The 16,829-nt window shown below is 37.7% G+C and overlaps 4 protein-coding genes across 6 annotated transcripts; 3 read left to right on the top strand and 1 right to left on the bottom strand.

The window, feature by feature from the left end:
* Positions 1-71: 71 nt before the first annotated feature.
* LOC141838925 (biotin synthase, mitochondrial-like) lies at positions 72-4,321 on the bottom strand. Its single transcript, XM_074726551.1, has 6 exons — positions 4,059-4,321; positions 3,472-3,651; positions 2,020-2,126; positions 1,417-1,622; positions 1,110-1,249; positions 72-817 (listed from the first exon to the last, which is right to left on the bottom strand). Exons 1-6 carry the CDS (start codon positions 4,254-4,256, stop codon positions 518-520), a joined length of 1,131 nt encoding a protein of 376 aa, XP_074582652.1. The 5' UTR covers positions 4,257-4,321; the 3' UTR covers positions 72-517.
* Positions 4,322-4,643: 322 nt separating this feature from the next.
* Positions 4,644-11,230, top strand: LOC141839816 (uncharacterized). 3 transcript variants are annotated; one of them, XM_074727648.1, is made up of 8 exons: positions 4,644-5,035; positions 6,046-6,257; positions 6,595-6,876; positions 8,205-8,327; positions 9,980-10,130; positions 10,205-10,443; positions 10,773-10,809; positions 10,896-11,230. In XM_074727648.1, the coding sequence occupies exons 1-8, from the start codon at positions 4,672-4,674 to the stop codon at positions 11,021-11,023; spliced, it is 1,536 nt and encodes a 511-aa protein (XP_074583749.1). In that variant the 5' UTR covers positions 4,644-4,671; the 3' UTR covers positions 11,024-11,230. The 3 variants fall into 3 exon arrangements, with proteins under 3 accessions (XP_074583749.1, XP_074583748.1, XP_074583750.1); XM_074727647.1 differs by having other exon boundaries at positions 10,199-10,443; XM_074727649.1 differs by lacking the exon at positions 4,644-5,035 and adding an exon at positions 5,249-5,266 and having other exon boundaries at positions 10,199-10,443.
* Positions 11,231-11,686: 456 nt separating this feature from the next.
* On the top strand, positions 11,687-14,684 carry LOC141841522 (putative adenylate kinase 7, mitochondrial). The gene is made up of 4 exons (XM_074729695.1): positions 11,687-12,076; positions 12,636-12,776; positions 13,250-13,501; positions 14,276-14,684. Exons 1-4 carry the CDS (start codon positions 11,735-11,737, stop codon positions 14,426-14,428), a joined length of 888 nt encoding a protein of 295 aa, XP_074585796.1. The 5' UTR covers positions 11,687-11,734; the 3' UTR covers positions 14,429-14,684.
* A 1,368-nt stretch (positions 14,685-16,052) lies between these two features.
* On the top strand, positions 16,053-16,373 carry LOC141837198 (protein ELF4-LIKE 3-like). The gene has a single exon (XM_074724641.1). It carries the CDS (start codon positions 16,053-16,055, stop codon positions 16,371-16,373), a length of 321 nt encoding a protein of 106 aa, XP_074580742.1.
* The last annotated feature ends 456 nt before the right edge of the window (positions 16,374-16,829 follow it).

Below are 16,829 nucleotides of genomic sequence, written 5' to 3'. Positions count from 1 at the left end.
ACCCTAATAAGCAGCTAAATAGCCTGTTCAAAAAGTGTATTCTTTTAGGAATTAGGACTCCTTATATATCATTACTCAACCCAGCCCATCATATGCTGGGAAATCATTCAATTTATAATTGTTTCATATGGATACCACTGACTACCGTCTCACTGACTAGAAATAATAAAACTTTGGCAGGTGGAGTCCTGAACATACATCAGATCCTATATAACACAGCTGCCAAGACGGGACAGTGAGAGCAAATAACACACTCAGTTACAATAAATAGAGTTGCAATGTGAGTTTACTGTAGCCTTAATCAGATCTCAGGGAAGCAGGTCAGACCAGCCTTAGTTTGACTCGAAAGCAGACAACCATCGTTAGTTTAATCAGTTTTCAATCTCCATAATCTGTTTGCTCAGTAATTAATCTATCAGTGGAACCCGAAGACCAATTCAGCCTCCACATTGGCCGGACTGATTTTTTTAATTATTTCTCGTCTATTTTTGCACCAATCGTACCCTTTAAAAAAGGACTAGAGAGAGATTGCCGCCTCCCATCTCTCTGGTTCAACTGATGTTCCTGCTTCAGAAAAGCCTGGCGCTTTTGGAGTCAAACCCAGGATTTTAAACATTAATTGGTCGGCATCATAGTCGTTGTTTGCAGTGGTCAATAATTTCTCTCCGGTGAAGATGGAATTGGCGCCAGCCATAAAGCATAGCGCTTGCTCAGGCATGGAGAATCGAACCCTACCCGCTGATAGTCTCACCATGGCATTTGGCATTATGATGCGAGAACTGGCAATCATCCGGATCATCTCCCATATCTCAACAGGCTGAAGAAAAAGTAGAGTCAGTAGGTCTGGAAGTATTAAATATTTCAGGATGAATTGTAACATAATTTATTAGTCATCATTTCAACTCTTCTTCTATGGGTTGTAGGAAGAGAATGTTATACATTAACGGATATTTAACTAGAAAGAGCAGTTGAGCAATGATCTATCCAGTAAAACAATACAGAGATTAATGCAAAGGAAATTTGTAGCAAATGATGCATCAAACAAAGGCACCAAGACAACAACATGGAGAAAAGAAAAAACATAATTGACATGGCGAATTATATCACACCTTTTGATCCTGAAGAGGTGTACCCTTGACAGCAACCAAAGCATTGATAGGAACACTCTCAGGATGCACAGGGAGCGTTGCAAGGGTGTGTAACAATCCTACACGATCTGCCTCTGCTTCTCCAAGGCCAATTATCCCTCCTATTTTGATAAAAGATACACACATTACATGGTCAAAAACAACATAACAAAGTCACCAAATTAAACAAGTGCATGTTTCAATATAGGACAAGTAGCTCCACCAATATGTTAACAAAGTTGAGCTCCAGAGAGTGCAATATTGCTGAATGGAAAAAAAAATGCATTACCTGAACATACACTAATTCCTGCCTCACGAACATGTTGAAGAGTCTCCAATCTTTCATCATAAGATCTGGTTGTTATGATGTTGGGATAATACTCTCTTGAAGTGTCTAGATTGTGATTGTAGGCTGTCAGCCCTGCTTTCTTAAGTTCCTCTGCTTGCTGCTTCTCTATCATGCCCAAGGTGCAACAAACTTCCATACCCATAGCCCTACAAGCATCAATATTTCAAATATATATCATCTGATCTTTATAAGAGAAGAAATCAAATGAATAGGAATTCAACCAATTTGTAAGAATCTATTCTAAACATTAAACAAAGTCAATGAACATGTTAAGCAAATCTATGAATGCATAAAAGTGTTTAACATACTTATCAGTTATCACCCTGTACTTAACAGCAACTGGATACAACTTTCAATAATGCTAGGCATTTCTAGAAAAACTATTTATACTTTAAATGAGGGCTTCAAGATAAAGTGATAAAATTTGCCAGCAACCCTAGTAGAATAAATCACAACTGCCAGATAAAGTTGTGCAACTTACAAATATCTATTTATTGGGAAAACACAAATATCAGGTGGTCTATCAAAGTCTTCTCCACATACCTTATCTCCTTCACATATTCAAGGATCTGGTTGAAGTTGGTCTTTCTACCAATTGTATCCCTCCAAGCAGCCCCCATGCAAAAACGTGTGCTTCCGGAGTCTTTTGCCTGTGAATAGGTACAGGGACAACAATCTTTAATAATAAATAGCAAGAGCTCTTGTAATGAGGAATTGGAAGCTCAAATAACACATACTGATAAGCACCAACATAAAAGCTCTAAGCTTAATGAATAATAGGATTACATTTGGTCTTGAAATTCCATGTCAAGGTAACTGATTTCTGCAATAGTATGCACTGACTACTGAAAACTGATTTATCAATCACCATGTAAACATTGAAGGCTGCAGACAGAAAGAGAACATAGGAATCTGGTTCTATAGTGTCTACTGCCAAACTATGGTATTCACTACCATTATGGTAACCATATAACCCAACCGACAGCGATATCAAGGATAGTTTAAAACTATTTATGTCAGTAACTAATCCTTGGGTCTATACTTATTTGTGTTTGGCTTGTCATCCTTTCACAAGTCACTAAATGGAGAAAATAAAAGATACTTTTCTTTCATCTGTCATCTTAAAAAATTATTGACCTCAGAGATTGGGTACTTTGGAGCTGCTTTCAAAGTTCCAATATACAATCATGTATATTTCCATCCAGGTGCATAGTGGAAACATAGTGTTTCCAATGCATGAGAAGTGAGCAAGAAGTTACTTTGCTCATATGCATGCATTTGCTAAAAAAACCTAAAATAGTGATCACTGCTATTTTTAGATGCTTGTTCATGCCAAAGATAGAGATAGGCACAGATCAAGTCATACTAGCTATGATGTCATAACTCATAACTATCCAGTAAACTCAGACATCAGCTATCAATGTGTCTGAAAAAGTAAAATTGTTCTATTTACATTTTTCCAACATGATCCAATTTTATTTTAAAATAACTGTTGTGCTAAACACCGCTCATAGACTATGGTTGAAGAGCATCAACAACTGTACACATGGAACCTCTTCTAACCAAATATCTTGTTGGGCTTAAATAGTGTCACTTCCCAAGAAGCTACCCACAGGATCCTAAAACTCGAAGGACACAGAATCTGGCTGTTACATCGTCCATAACAGATAATTTATAAAGTAAAAAATAGAAAATAGAAAAAGACAAATGGGAACTCATTGAACAAGGTTACTACCAAATAGCAATATATGGGTCCAGGTAGGGTGAAATACTGAAACTCAAAACTCTATTGAATAAGTCACAAATCATTTTTTTGTAGACCAAATGCTTTATGTTTCTTCTAACCAGAAGACAAATAGAAAATTGCTAATAACAGTACTGACCAGAAGGTAGCAGGTTAACAAAAAAATTGTGAACGAGGAGGCTTTTTAATCAAATAATCTAAAGCACATTTTAAGTGTCTCGATGAATTACCCAAATGCCCAAAAGCTATACCTTCTTTGCCGCTTCCATGACAGGATCCTTGCCCATCATCTTTTGAGCTTTCAAACCAGTATCATATCTCGATGATTGAGGGCAATATGAGCAATCTTCACTACATCCACCAGTCTTTATAGATAGAAGAGTGCATTGCTGAACTTCCCGAAATTTATGATAATGCCTATGAACTTGAGCCTGAATGATAAACAACGCATTTGGAATAATGGCAGAAACGAAAGCTCAGAAGATATACTCGTTAAAGATATATGCATATTCAAGACAAAATCGATATTGATAATGTCAAATAGAGTACGGAATGAAATAGAGCAAGTTCCTAAATTTATTCTATCTATGCAATCGATTTCACTTAATTTATTGCCGTATTCATCCTTCTAAATAAATCACTTTCGCAAGTAACGAAAACATAACTGTTAAAATAACTTACAAAAAAGAATAAACAAACGACGAATTCAAGTAAAGCTAAGTCTTAACACGCTGAGAACATTGTAAATAGACGGCTCAAGAGGGAACCATCGCATCGTTCCACGAACGGTAAAAGGATAAGAAAAAATGGCAAGAGAGACGAAGCTAAGAGCGCATACACCATGAAAGAGGAGGTCAAGGATGGGAGAGTCGTAGATGGACTTGATCTCGTCCCTGCCCCAGTCGTTCCTGGGACCGTCACGGGTGGTCCTCTCGGCCTCCACAGCGGCCGCGGAGGTGGTGAGGGTGGAGAAGGAAGAGTAACCCACAGCCACCAGCGGGCGTAGGCTCGAGCGGAGGGTTGGGATAAGGAGCATCTTAGCTGCCGTCACCGCCGTGGTCTCGACTCTTTCCTCGCGCTTCGGCCGGAGCGGGTGAAAGACTGATCGATGTAACCGAGGCCGACGAATTTGATCACAAAAATGGCACAATTTCATTTCACCATCAAGGTTTACTTGATTTTTAAAAAATTCTTAAGACTTTTAAGATTCACAAAACGCACCCACATATATCCCTTAACAATTAATATCCTTAATTAGCAACTTGAAAATATGTAAAGATAAAGGGTAATAATAAAAAAGGGGTAAAATTCAAAAAGGGTTCGTTGCCTGGTCGTGACTGGTTCCGTAACGCAACGCAACGACCGTGGGATTTCAATTTCCAAGTCGATGACTCGTGTCTTGTGTAGCTGCACCAATCTTTCACCAAACTTGGTCGGTGGCACACAAGCGCATGAACTCGCTCATGGGTCTCCCTACCCTTCTCCTCCCTTCCCAGCCGCCTCCACCCACCCTGCTTTCTTCCTCGATCCACTCTCGCCATTCCTCTCCCTGGCTCCTTTCTCCATGGCTGAGCTCGAGGTCTCCAACTCCACAGCAGCCATTGCCCTCCGCGTCGCCTCCACGCCGTGGGCCCTCCGTTCGCAGCCGCACGACGCGCATCGCGGTGGCCGTCCGCGGCTCAGCCGGAGATTCCGCGGCGAAGGCGCTCCGGAGGATCCTTGAGACTCCCGGAATCCACCAGGGCCCAGCTTGCTTCGATGCACTCAGCGCCAGGCTTGTGCATCGGGCAGGGTTCCAATTCTGTTTTATGAGCGGTATGTGTCTGATCCCGAGCTTCATTGATCTTTTTCCAGATTGATCTTCCCGTTCGACTTCTCTGTTTTGATGTTTTAGATTCATTGTTGCAGTTCTAGATCGTTGAACCTGTATTATTCTAAAACTCGTTATCTTGGATGAATCTCTTAAAAATATTAGACCTCGCCACCTCTTGCTAGCTCAAGTTCTAAAGCATCCTTTTTATGTTGCCCTGCCATCATTTCGTATCGGTAAATCATAAATCCATTTCGTGTTTATTAGATAGAGGTGTTTGATTCCTGTCAGTGTTAGTGTATTTGTATTTTATTCTGTCTCTTTCACATCATATATAGATATCATGTACGGGTCTTATTATCAAATTGTATCCAAGCTTGGTAGCCTAATGCAGTAGAAGACCTTAGAATTGGTGTTTGACATTGCTTTCTCATAGTGATTTCTGAATACTATTATCAATTTTATTTTGATAAAAATTTTATAACTCATAATGTAATATGGTTTTGAGCCTTTTGTTCTAGGCTTATGCATTACATTTTTAATTGTTCGTCTACTTAGAAGTGAAGCAATTTATTCTCATTTCTCCTTATAGTACAACCATTTACTGATTTTGTACTTCTAGAATCCTTTTCTGAGCATTTTCAAGCCAATCAGCAATTTCAGTCTTGATTATTAAGTTTATGTTACGCAAGCTTTAGTATGTTAGTTGTAAATATGCCTTCCTTGCTTGGTTAATCTAACTAATGATAACCTTTTCTGTTCTTCTTAAATACTTATATTCTATGAGAAAATGATACAATTCTTGTCAAATATTTCTGGAATGTTATAGTTGTTTCATATGTTTGATTACCATGGTCTATCTGTATACATCTTGTTAAGATGCATAACATCATTTATTTGTTAAGTTCTTTTACATTTTCTCAAAGGACAGTGTAGTTATTTGTGGAATTGGATTTGAACAGTAAGATCAGTAGTATTAACTACAGTGTTTCATTCTGTGTTGTGCATTTGTCAGGTTTTTCAGTTTCAGCTGCTCGTTTGGGATTGCCTGATGTTGGTCTTATATCTTATGGTGAAATGGTTGATCAAGGACGTCAAATCACTGAAGCTGTATCTATTCCTGTGATTGGCGATGGAGACAATGGTTATGGCAATGCTATGAATGTTAAAAGAACCGTGAAAGGTTTTATTCAAGCTGGCTTTGCAGGAATAATTATTGAAGACCAGGTATATTTTGCGCTTCATACTTCTGAGACATTATTGTGATTAGAGACAATTTCCTTTTATTTTTCAAGGAATCTCCCATGAAAATGATAAGTTTGTAAGTTATTTTGATGACAATAGCGGTCCAAGTAATTCAAACCTAAAACATACTATGTCATTGTTGATTATATGAGACACCTTTATATCTCCAAATTTCTGTTCCTTTTTGATAACTCTCTCATCCATTTTCCTTTAGGGTGTTATAATCACGGACATATTGTTTCTGTCATCAGTTACTTATTTTTCACTTCAGGAAAATGAGAATTTCTATTGCCATCTCTTGATATATGCTATTTTTAAGGTATCACCAAAAGCCTGTGGTCATACTCGTGGAAGGAAGGTAGTCTCTACAGAGGAAGCAGTTATGCGCATAAAAGCAGCTGTTGATGCACGGAGAGAGAGTGGATCTGATATTGTTATAGTAGCACGGACTGATTCTCGCCAAGCTGTATCTTTAGAGGAATCACTAAGGAGATCTAGAGCCTTTGCTGATGTTGGAGCTGATGTATTGTTTATTGATGCACTGGCTTCTAGGGAGGAGATGAAGGCTTTGTGTGACATATCTCCTTTACTTCCAAAAATGGTAATACTATGTGCAATGCCTATAATACCATCTGAGTGTGAGAAACTGGTGGTTGTTTGTGAAGAAAAAATGGGCATGCTTGTAGGATAAGTTGCATGTGCATGTAGGCTTATTTATGAGAGAGCACTATGCTATTTTTCCCACATGTCGTTAGATTATATCTTCATCTAATTGTCCACTCATTTGCAGAATGTTAAAATCCTTGTACCCTAGCACGATGACTTCAAATTATTTAGGATTTATTTTTGATGGTTATGACATCACTTGGTTTGTTTTATCACATTTAGTTGGTGGCTTTTTACTTGTAGCTTTTTCTTTTTTCTTTACCATAGATTCTCTTTGCATGTCTAAAAAAACCTGATGCTTCATCAGCCTAAGAAGCACAGTTAAATCCATCTTGTGAGCATAATAGAGGTGGTTACTGTTTTATAACTTAATTTGTCTGTTTTTCAAACACCTCTGATCGCTTAAATTTGTATCGCCTTGCATACAGTAAATGTATATTCTATTCTAAATCTAAATGACTAGGAGTAAAACAATCCAAAATAAACTTTTACTTATGTAGGCACCACTTAGAGACAACTATTGAATTCTGAATTATCTGGGAAATCCTTTCTATATTGTAGGAGAATGAAACTCCTCAAAGAAATCCCATGCACTGTAGCAGTGAATTGAAGCTTAATCATTCAGTTAGATTCTTTTTATGTAACCTTGACAACAATGGTTAGCAGGACTGAAGTTCATGGCGGCTTTTGTGAAATATGGTATCTTTTAATGTTATATTGTTAATTAAAATCTACCACTGTTCTTCACTTCTCATGAAATCTCTCCTTAAAGATATTCTTTATGCTGTTGTGAACTGATTGATAAAACTGATTTTTTTTGCACCTTGTTTTCTGAATATACATGTGAAAATGTCATTCCTCGCTGTTACATTTTCTAAACATTTATTTGCCCCTGAATGTCCTGAACACATTGAAATGTAAAAAAGGTAAACGGAACAACATCATCCTCACACCCCCATGTGATTTCTTGTACCTATATCTATGATTTCATTTGAAACTAATTAAGTTTTGTAAATAATATTACTATATTCATGATGGAATTTTCAGGACAATTCTGCTCATTTTTATTTCTCCTGTTTGGTTTGCAGGATCTCTGCTGAATTTTCTATAGGAGAAATCATTAATGTAGTTTGATGCTACTAGTTTCTAGCAATCTTCAAGCCTTCTTAAGAAGCACATGAATTGCTGCTAGTTTCTAATAATCTTGTATCTTCTTTAGGAGGGCATGAATGTCTGGCTAAAAAAATCTTCATTGGTTTTCAGGCTAACATGCTTGAAGGTGGAGGGAAAACTCCTATATTGAATCCTATTGAACTTGAGCAGCTTGGTTTCAAAATTGTGAGCTACCCATTATCTTTGATTGGTGTTTCAATCCGAGCAATGGAGGTAGTTTTTTGAGATGCAAATAGTCTAATGTTTAATTCCTTCTGTTATTTCTGAATTTGCTAACAATAAGCATCTTTTTTCTTAACATGGTGCTTTTCTTCATCATAATAGAAATGTGTTGCATAATTTAATTAGAGGTGTCAAATGGCATGGGCTGTGTCAGCTATGAGCTAATCACAACACGGATACATTTGGACTTCAACTTAGGCCTTTGGCTGTGTTGGGTACCCACTAGCTGAGGCTGGCCAAATGCTGGGCACAAATCAAGTTCAGCCCAAACCACTCTTTCACTAAAAATCCCCATGACTCCCGACCCCTACTTTTACACAAAATATTGGTATTGTTGTCTTTTATTATTAAAATAATTTAAATAGTTTGAAAGAGATATTAAACAATTCTAAAGAACTTTTATAGGTACCCTACCCTCCTCTCCTCAATCATTAAATTCTCACTTCCTCCTCATTCTCTCATCTTTTCCTCATTCTCTTAATCTGCACTTATTTTTCATCTCTACTATTCAACTAGAGCTAAGTAAGCACCAACGACAAGGATAGGAATATATCATCTACTATGTGATCACGTTAAAGAATCATATGGTGGCTGTTGACCTACAATTGCAACAGAGTCTTTGATTGCATCAGACTACATCTCATGATCCTTAAATCTCATCAGCATCGTGGGGTAATATATCCAAGCTTTCAATCTGAGGCATGTTGTTTTACCATCCTTTGGAGTTGAACTGAAGATAACCATATTGTGGCCATGAGGAGGCGGTTTATGTCTTTGTTGATGGCATGTTCCTTTGCTTGCTGCCTGATGAGGTTAAACCAACAACTTCCAAACCCTAAGTATGTCAAATACTAGCTATTTCCCCTGGTTATAACATCAAATTCCATAGATCATGCACATCCACAACAACAACAGTTATTAATTTAACACTGGACAATGTTGAACATATAGTAGTGTTAGACAGATAGAGATTAGATTGCATACTTATTAATTAATGTGGTTGTGCTCATATGTATTTTTTAGAATTGTGCGACTTTTAAATTGTGTAAATCATTAGAGATTCTAAAATATTTTCCCCCCTTGTTAAGTCAACTTAGGTAGTCAGGTATGTGCCTGTGTTGGGCTGAGGTCAGCACTGACCCGAGTCGTGGCACATTGAGCCTAGGTATAACCCATTGACACCTCTAACTTTAATCCTGGTTTCATGGTGGTTATTTTTAATTCTTTTTGATATAAAAACAGTGAATATGTTTAACCCACAATAAACTAGTAGAATCCAATTACTAGCCTTTCATAGCTCATTGTTCCCAAAAAATGAAACATCAAATTTCTCTCACAAGAGGAATACTTAACTACAAATATATTTTTGCTATTTACAGTCAGTTATTTGTTTGTTTTATCTCCATCAAGCTCTCTTAATTTAGAACCACCAATTTTGATCCCAAACCCAGATGAAAATGATTGAGGTTTAGGCCTACACAACTAATGTCAGAACTCGTCTAAATTTATGAATAGGAGTCATAAGTATTAATCGTATTTTTCACAAGATTCGTGTAGTTGACCTTGATAGTTGGAACAAACACGACTTGACAACCTAATGTGCTATTTTCTATTATTTATCCATTGAGCAAATTAATGTGCAGGATGCACTTGCTGCTATAAAAAGTGGGCGTGTTCCTCCTCCTGGAAGCTTGCCATCATTTGATGAAATTAAAGATACACTGGGCTTCAACAACTACTATGAAGAAGAAAAAAGATATAGTATCAATCCTGTTCAGCCATCCGATCAAAGCGGTCAGCACTGAACTTCAAATTCATATATATCCTATTTTTCGTAAGAACCATCTGACTCTGTTTCTTAGGTACAGAATATTCGCCTCAAACCACTACTGTTTATAGTACAGAGCCAACAACTCAAGTAACACCTGAGCAAAACCAAAGAACAGACAATTTGGATGAACCAGTTGTTGAAGTGGTAACTCCATATGTCTATGATAATTACAGTTCAGATGATTCGAGGAGTCATCAGTCCGGAATATTGTCCCGTACACTTAGATTGAAGATTACTGGGAGGGATGGTCTGGAGAAGCTTGATGTCAGAATACCGGTAATTTGTTCTTTTATCATTATTGATATCTAACTGCCACTCGTTGCAAACTGTTTGTTTCATTTCTAGTTGGCTAAAACACGTATTGGTAGATATTTAAGTGGATGATTCTTACTCATTTTTGTCTCACTAGGTATTGGCCCTAGGAAGTTAGCTGCTTAATTGCAAGCATAACATGCAGAAATTGCACATTTTACATATCCATTTCCACTTCCAAATCGTTGTGTTTAACGTCTATGGAAAAGTTTAGATGAAATTATAAGCGAAAGATGCGTCAAATATATTTTACAGGACCATCTCTGATAGAATACTTTGTCATTTGGTGACAGGCTGGTTTCTTGGAAGGTATGGCAAGAGTTATACCAGGTACTTAAATCTTGACAACTTACTAATGTAGAAAGGTTTATTAGATTTACCAAAATTAATAATGAAGTTTGTGTTCCAATCGGTAGGCTTGGGAGGTATCAATATCATGCAAATGTTGGAGGATGCTTCTGCTGCCGGCGGCCCCGAAAGTGGTAAAATATTGCTCGATCTCAATGATGCCATTGGAGACAGGATTCAAGTGTTGGTGGAATGAACACGTCTGCGTTTTAATTAGGAAGCCCATCCATTTCATAGTCGTGATGAATGGTGAGAACCGTAAAGACCTATTATTATTCAGTAAATTTTAATTTATCAAATCTGGTATAATGGGAACCGTAGTAGCTTCCTAATGTAAGTTGTGTACTTCCAATCAAACGAATTTTGATGGATCAACTTGTTTATTAAATTCGCTGCATTCAAATTAGATTTTTTTTAATCTATTTTTAAAGACGCTATGTTCCACCTATAATTGATTAATGAGACGATCAATTAATTTGTAACTCGTTGGAAAATCTCACACGCAATTTTGATCGATGTTCGAATTACTGTATTATTATATAAAGTTATGGTATATTATAAATATGATAATCATAATTATGATAATTATAACGTAGTCAAATTTTCCCTTTACTTTTCGTTGTCACTGGAACTAGCGGAAGGATGGAAAGGTGCTGGGGCCCACCCGGCCATAAGGGCCCCGTGTATTGAATTGTGGCTTGTGTCAATTCTGGTGCGATGGTATTTTTGTAGTTTTCGAATGAGTCAAGGGCGCTAAGGTAAAATCGCTTCCTATGGTAATGCCTTCCACATGTCACGGAAGAACCCTTCCGCCTCCATTTAAAGCTGCTTTCTTTTCGGAGGAGAGAGCGTGGTAAAACCCTTCCTTCCACTTCGCTTGACCTGATCGACGATCATCTCGGACTCCATGGCAGGAATTAGTCGCTTGGGCGATGCTGCCGGATCCCTCGCCCGCAGGATCTTCTCGTCCCCGTCTCAGCGCCGGTCCTTCGCCGCCGCGGCGTTGGCGGAAATGGACTACTGGACGGAGTGGGAGGAGGAGGAGCTTGGTCGGCACGCTTCGATCGTGGCAGCGGAGGCGTGTAGGGAAAGGCGCACTAGGGGGTTGCAGTGGGTGTTCATGGGGAGCCCCGGGGTGCAGAGGAGTGCGTACGCGACGCGCGTGGCGAAGCTACTCGACGTGCCTTATATCTCTATGGGTTCACTCGTCCGCCAGGAACTGCATCCTAATTCCTCCCTCTACAAGATGGTATCACTTCATCTAATTCGTTCCTTATATGCCAATTTCGCTCAAAATCTTCAAAAAAAAATTCGTCTTCTCTTTGTAAATGCGGGAGAGTACTCTTGTTCGATTCTTGATTCTATTTTTCCAATTATCTTTAAAAAATTATATTTTATGTCTTTAACCCTTAACAAAACTTTGTTGGACCGTGTTGCCCCATTTTCTGGTATTCTTGTTGGTGCCTTCATTTTTCTTGTCATTGAACTGGGAGGGGTGTACCCATGGTAGCGTTCCTGAGTCGTTTCGTTGTTTGTCTTGTAGCCACATGGGGTAATTTCGGCATCTTGTCTACATTACTGCCGCTATTATGCTCTATGGTTTGCGTAATGAAGATTTCTCTGTGTTTGAGTAAATGATCCTAATATTCTTTTGAGGTCAGAATCCATGAATTATAATAACATAAGTTAGCGAATCTGTAATTTGTTGAAGAGTGTTCGAACAGATTACTTGTTGTATTGTTACAATTGTTTATTCCCCTCATCTGGAAGATTTTATTATCTTAATTATTCATTTTGGTGTTCTGAAGATTGTGAATGCTGTGAATAATGGAAAACTAGTGCCAGAGGAGATTATATTCGGCATATTATCAAAAAGACTTGAGGATGGATACCAGAGGGGTGATTCTGGATTCATTCTTGATGGAATCCCTCGAACAAGGATACAAGCTGTAAGTCAAAGTTGCTTTGGGCTTATATTTCCTTAAGTTTTTTGTTTGATTGCCTTTGATTGTGTCTCTTTTTGTTTATGGAAAATCTGCTACATTTTGCCACTTTATGGGGTTTTATACATGGATGTATGGAAATATACACTTGATTTATTATACAATAGGTTAATGTGAAAAGGTAGATTTTCATTCTTGTTTTAGTCTATTTTTTAATTTCTTAATTTTAAGTTGCCTGCACTATGATTTTTTTCTTCATTGTCAAAGCGAACAATACTCAGCCAAATTATTTTCTTCCAAGTTTAGTTATGGTATGTGTTTATACATGGAATGTTATAGAGTTTTTTCAAACTATTTGTTGTTGCTGGTGGAGCTTTTTTATTTCTGGTAGAACTTAAGACTGACAACTTATGTATTTATGGGGTCCTTTCTTGTAATACATCATTACAGTATTTCTCTATGGTTTTCTTTTTTTGCAGGAGATCCTTGATCAAATAGCTGATATTGATCTGGTAGTAAACTTAAAATGTGTTCAAGACTGCTTTGTGAAGAAACACTTTGGTGCTGATATTTGTTCACACTGTGGGAAGACATCTGATGCTATCAAATCGGAATCAATGCGCAAAAATCCATGCTTGGATACATGTACATGCCATGTTCAACTCAACTCATCTTCTGCAGTAGATATGAATAATCACAGAATGGAGAAATCTCTTGTCTACACCCAGCAGGTATTTCCCAATTTCTCATAAACATTAAGAGGTGGATCTGTCTTGTTCCTACTATAACTCAGAGTTCTATGCCACTTTTGTTTATTTTTTTATTTGTGTCAATCTGTGTGTGAACTTTGATGCTTGGGGATGAGTTGGCAATTTGTTTAATATTTCCTCAAATTTCTTTTGTCTCAAGGCATCCCTTTAGGGAGAATTATTGGATATCCATTCATCAATTGTGGCAAAAGGTGATACCCTCACCCCAGGGTCCCCTCCAATACTACCTCAAGCTATCTGGAAGGGAGGTAAATCACGGGGGGCTTCGTCTTGGCCCAGTGGCCCATTGCATGAGGGGATATCCATTCATCAATGATTCTAACTGAACATGTTGTCAAAATAGATAATAGTGCAATTACTTCTCACTTAGAATGAGTTTCTTGATGATGATGCCATATTGTGCATCTTTCAAGAAAATATCCCTTGTGTTTTCTTCATCAGTTCTATCTCTTTAATGACCAATAGAATATAATGGTAAATTTCACCTCAAACAAATACCATTAAATTTTTATGAAGCTAATTGGTTTTATTAGATTAGTTTAGGATTTTCTTGGAGTTATCTGTTTGATATAGTTGAATAATGTGGGGTTTGTGCATGCTTTTAGTACTATGGTATGGTCTTTGAATGTGTAATTCTTGACGGTTTCAAAAACTTTTAACTGGATTTTTTTTTGGAATGCCTACCTTCTTGATAGTTTCACACATTATTTTCTGAACAATCATCATCTTAAACAGATCCAGCTGTTGGAAGACTACTATACGAAGCAGAAGAAACTTTTGGATGTCCAAGTGATTGGTAGCCCACGCCAAACCTGGCAGGGGCTTTTGGCTGCACTAAATCTGCAGCATATGGACACTGCCTCTCCTTCCCAGAAGCTCACAGTATGAATTTAACTCACCACCAAAAAGATATAATAACACTAAAATTCAGATTAGTGGCATGGTTTTGAGCAAAAGTTTTGAGTGTCTCTATTGTGTAACGATGCAGTTTTGTAGTTGCATGCATTGTAATGTGACCCGAGAAATGTAGTTTCGATTGAGAAAGCCAGACTTTCTCATTTTCTCTTGTTCGATATGGTATCGTCCATATCTTTGTAATGCCTACGGCTGTGACTAATTGAAACTGTGGAGGTAATGAATGATATTGGTCGAAACTTCAGAATAACTCATGATTAGTCTGTTTATGTGTCCGTTAAGATCTGCCATGGGAATTACTGGATGTGGTCTCGTAAACAATAAATTTACAATTTTATAAGAAAATTTTCTCGACTAAATTAATCTTGACAAGCAAACTTCAACCTGAAAAGGGGTTTATATATATAGGAAAAGTTAAGAGATAAATTAAATTCCATAAAACAACATGAAAAGGGGTTTATATATATATACACACACGTTATTATCTTTTAACCCTATCGGGTTAAACAACAGGATAAGCTCAAGTTATGGGATTAACAATATTATTAGCTGAATCCATGTACCTCCTTCTCCGCTTAATTCATTATGCCTTCTATAACCTACCTTCTCTATAAATTAATGGCTATATTTGCTGGCCTTCCTCCTTTTAATTCCATGTACAGATCTAAGCATCAGCAGAGAACCTGTAAACTGGAAAACTTTTGGGGGTTTGCGAATCATGCGAGGTGGTATAAAGTGAAGACAAGAACAATTTAACTTTGATATCTTCCCTTCAATTGAAATCAGATCATGGAATGCACATGTGCTGCTCTTATATGCAGCGAGTAAGATTTATGATATCCTCAGAATCTTTGGTGATCATCCAAGCCTCGAATGCATAGATATTCATATCCCTCATCTTTAAAGGAATATAAGTACTAGTTTGACAGATTTTGCTTAATAATAGAATTTTAGCAGTAGAATTCCATGTCTGCGAGGTGGAATGCTTAGGTGTACGAAGCTTACTCGACCAACCAAACAAAATCTAAGATTTCTCCCTGGCACAACTGTGCACGCACCAAGCTCGTGTGTTTTTCTCCTTTACTATGAGGAGCATCTGCTATATATAATTACATAAATGTAGATTCTCTCTAACCGATACACACTTTCTCCTAGATTTCCTTAATCCCATATCCAATCTTTTTCCTTTCTCTGGTTGCAATTTCCCATTTCCAAGGTATGCTTGATGAAAGAGAAATCAGGCTTCACACATCCTTCTTCTGTTTCCTTAAATTTCCGCTGTTGTTGCTTGCTGATGTCTTTTCTCCTGTAACTTGTTAAGATTATGAAGAATCTAACGTTAAAACCTCATTATTTGTCTTTCTTGTTTGCTATGTTAATCTTAAAATCTTAATCTCCATGGCCTTCCTTTCTACACTACATTTTTTTGTTCTCTTTTCATCATCTTGTCTTCATATCTGTGTTTGATTTCTGAAATGGACCAGCTTTTTAATCCTAGGCGACCATATGAAGATTTTGTTTTCCTTCTGTCCCATCTCTCTCAGTATTAACATGGCATCATGAATTAATTTCTAGTGTCCGACAGGATCAGCATAAAATGGATCGACGACTTCTTGGAAATGGAGAACAAGTGGATAATAGAGTGGTGCAGCAATTCCAGAGGAGCTTGGTGCAAGTGCAGAGCCTCTTGGACCAGAACAGGCTGCTCATCAATGAGATCAACCAGAACCATGAGTCCAAGATCCCCGGAAGCCTCAGCCGCAATGTGGGATTGATCAGGGAGCTCAACGACAACATACGCCGTGTCGTTGTCGTCTACTCCGAGCTCTCGCTCTCCTTCGCCAGGCCAACGGAGGCTTCTCCTGCAGGCAACTCGCAACGCAGGCTTGGCCACAAGAGACTTAGGCCTGGTCAATGATCAGCAAGCTGATTAAGCATTGCCTGATGAAGAAATCCTCTAATAATTGCTGTTGCTTCTACTCCTTGCTCATGCTATGAATCAATGTCCTTCCATTACTGAAGAAGAAGAAAAACAGCTTCGGCTATTTTTTTTTTTTTAATTTTTGGGTACCAGACAATTGAATGCGATCAAGACATAAGATGAGGAATCTTAGTTTAGAGTGGATGAGGAACTACAACTTTTGTGGTTGTTTGTAGCGAAAGCAGGCTACTGGGGGGAGACAGAGATCTAAGCAAAGTGGTGTCGCAGAAGATGACAAGCAACATAAAGCTTCCTTTGGATGGTGGAAGTTACAGCAGACCTTATCATCTCTATCTGAGTTTTTTTATTTAATTTTAATTGATTTCTTAAAATATATCTACTTACAAATTATAAAATTACCTCAGTTAAATATTTTGGATGAATTATTGAACT

This window comes from Curcuma longa, chromosome 11, assembly GCF_044706935.1.
Source record: "Curcuma longa cultivar G26 ecotype Majalengka, Jawa Barat chromosome 11, ITB_CL_G26_1.1, whole genome shotgun sequence".
NCBI classification, from domain to species: domain Eukaryota; kingdom Viridiplantae; phylum Streptophyta; class Magnoliopsida; order Zingiberales; family Zingiberaceae; genus Curcuma; species Curcuma longa.
The sequence above is the reverse complement of the archived record's forward strand: the minus strand, read 5'-3'. Positions and strand labels throughout refer to the sequence as shown.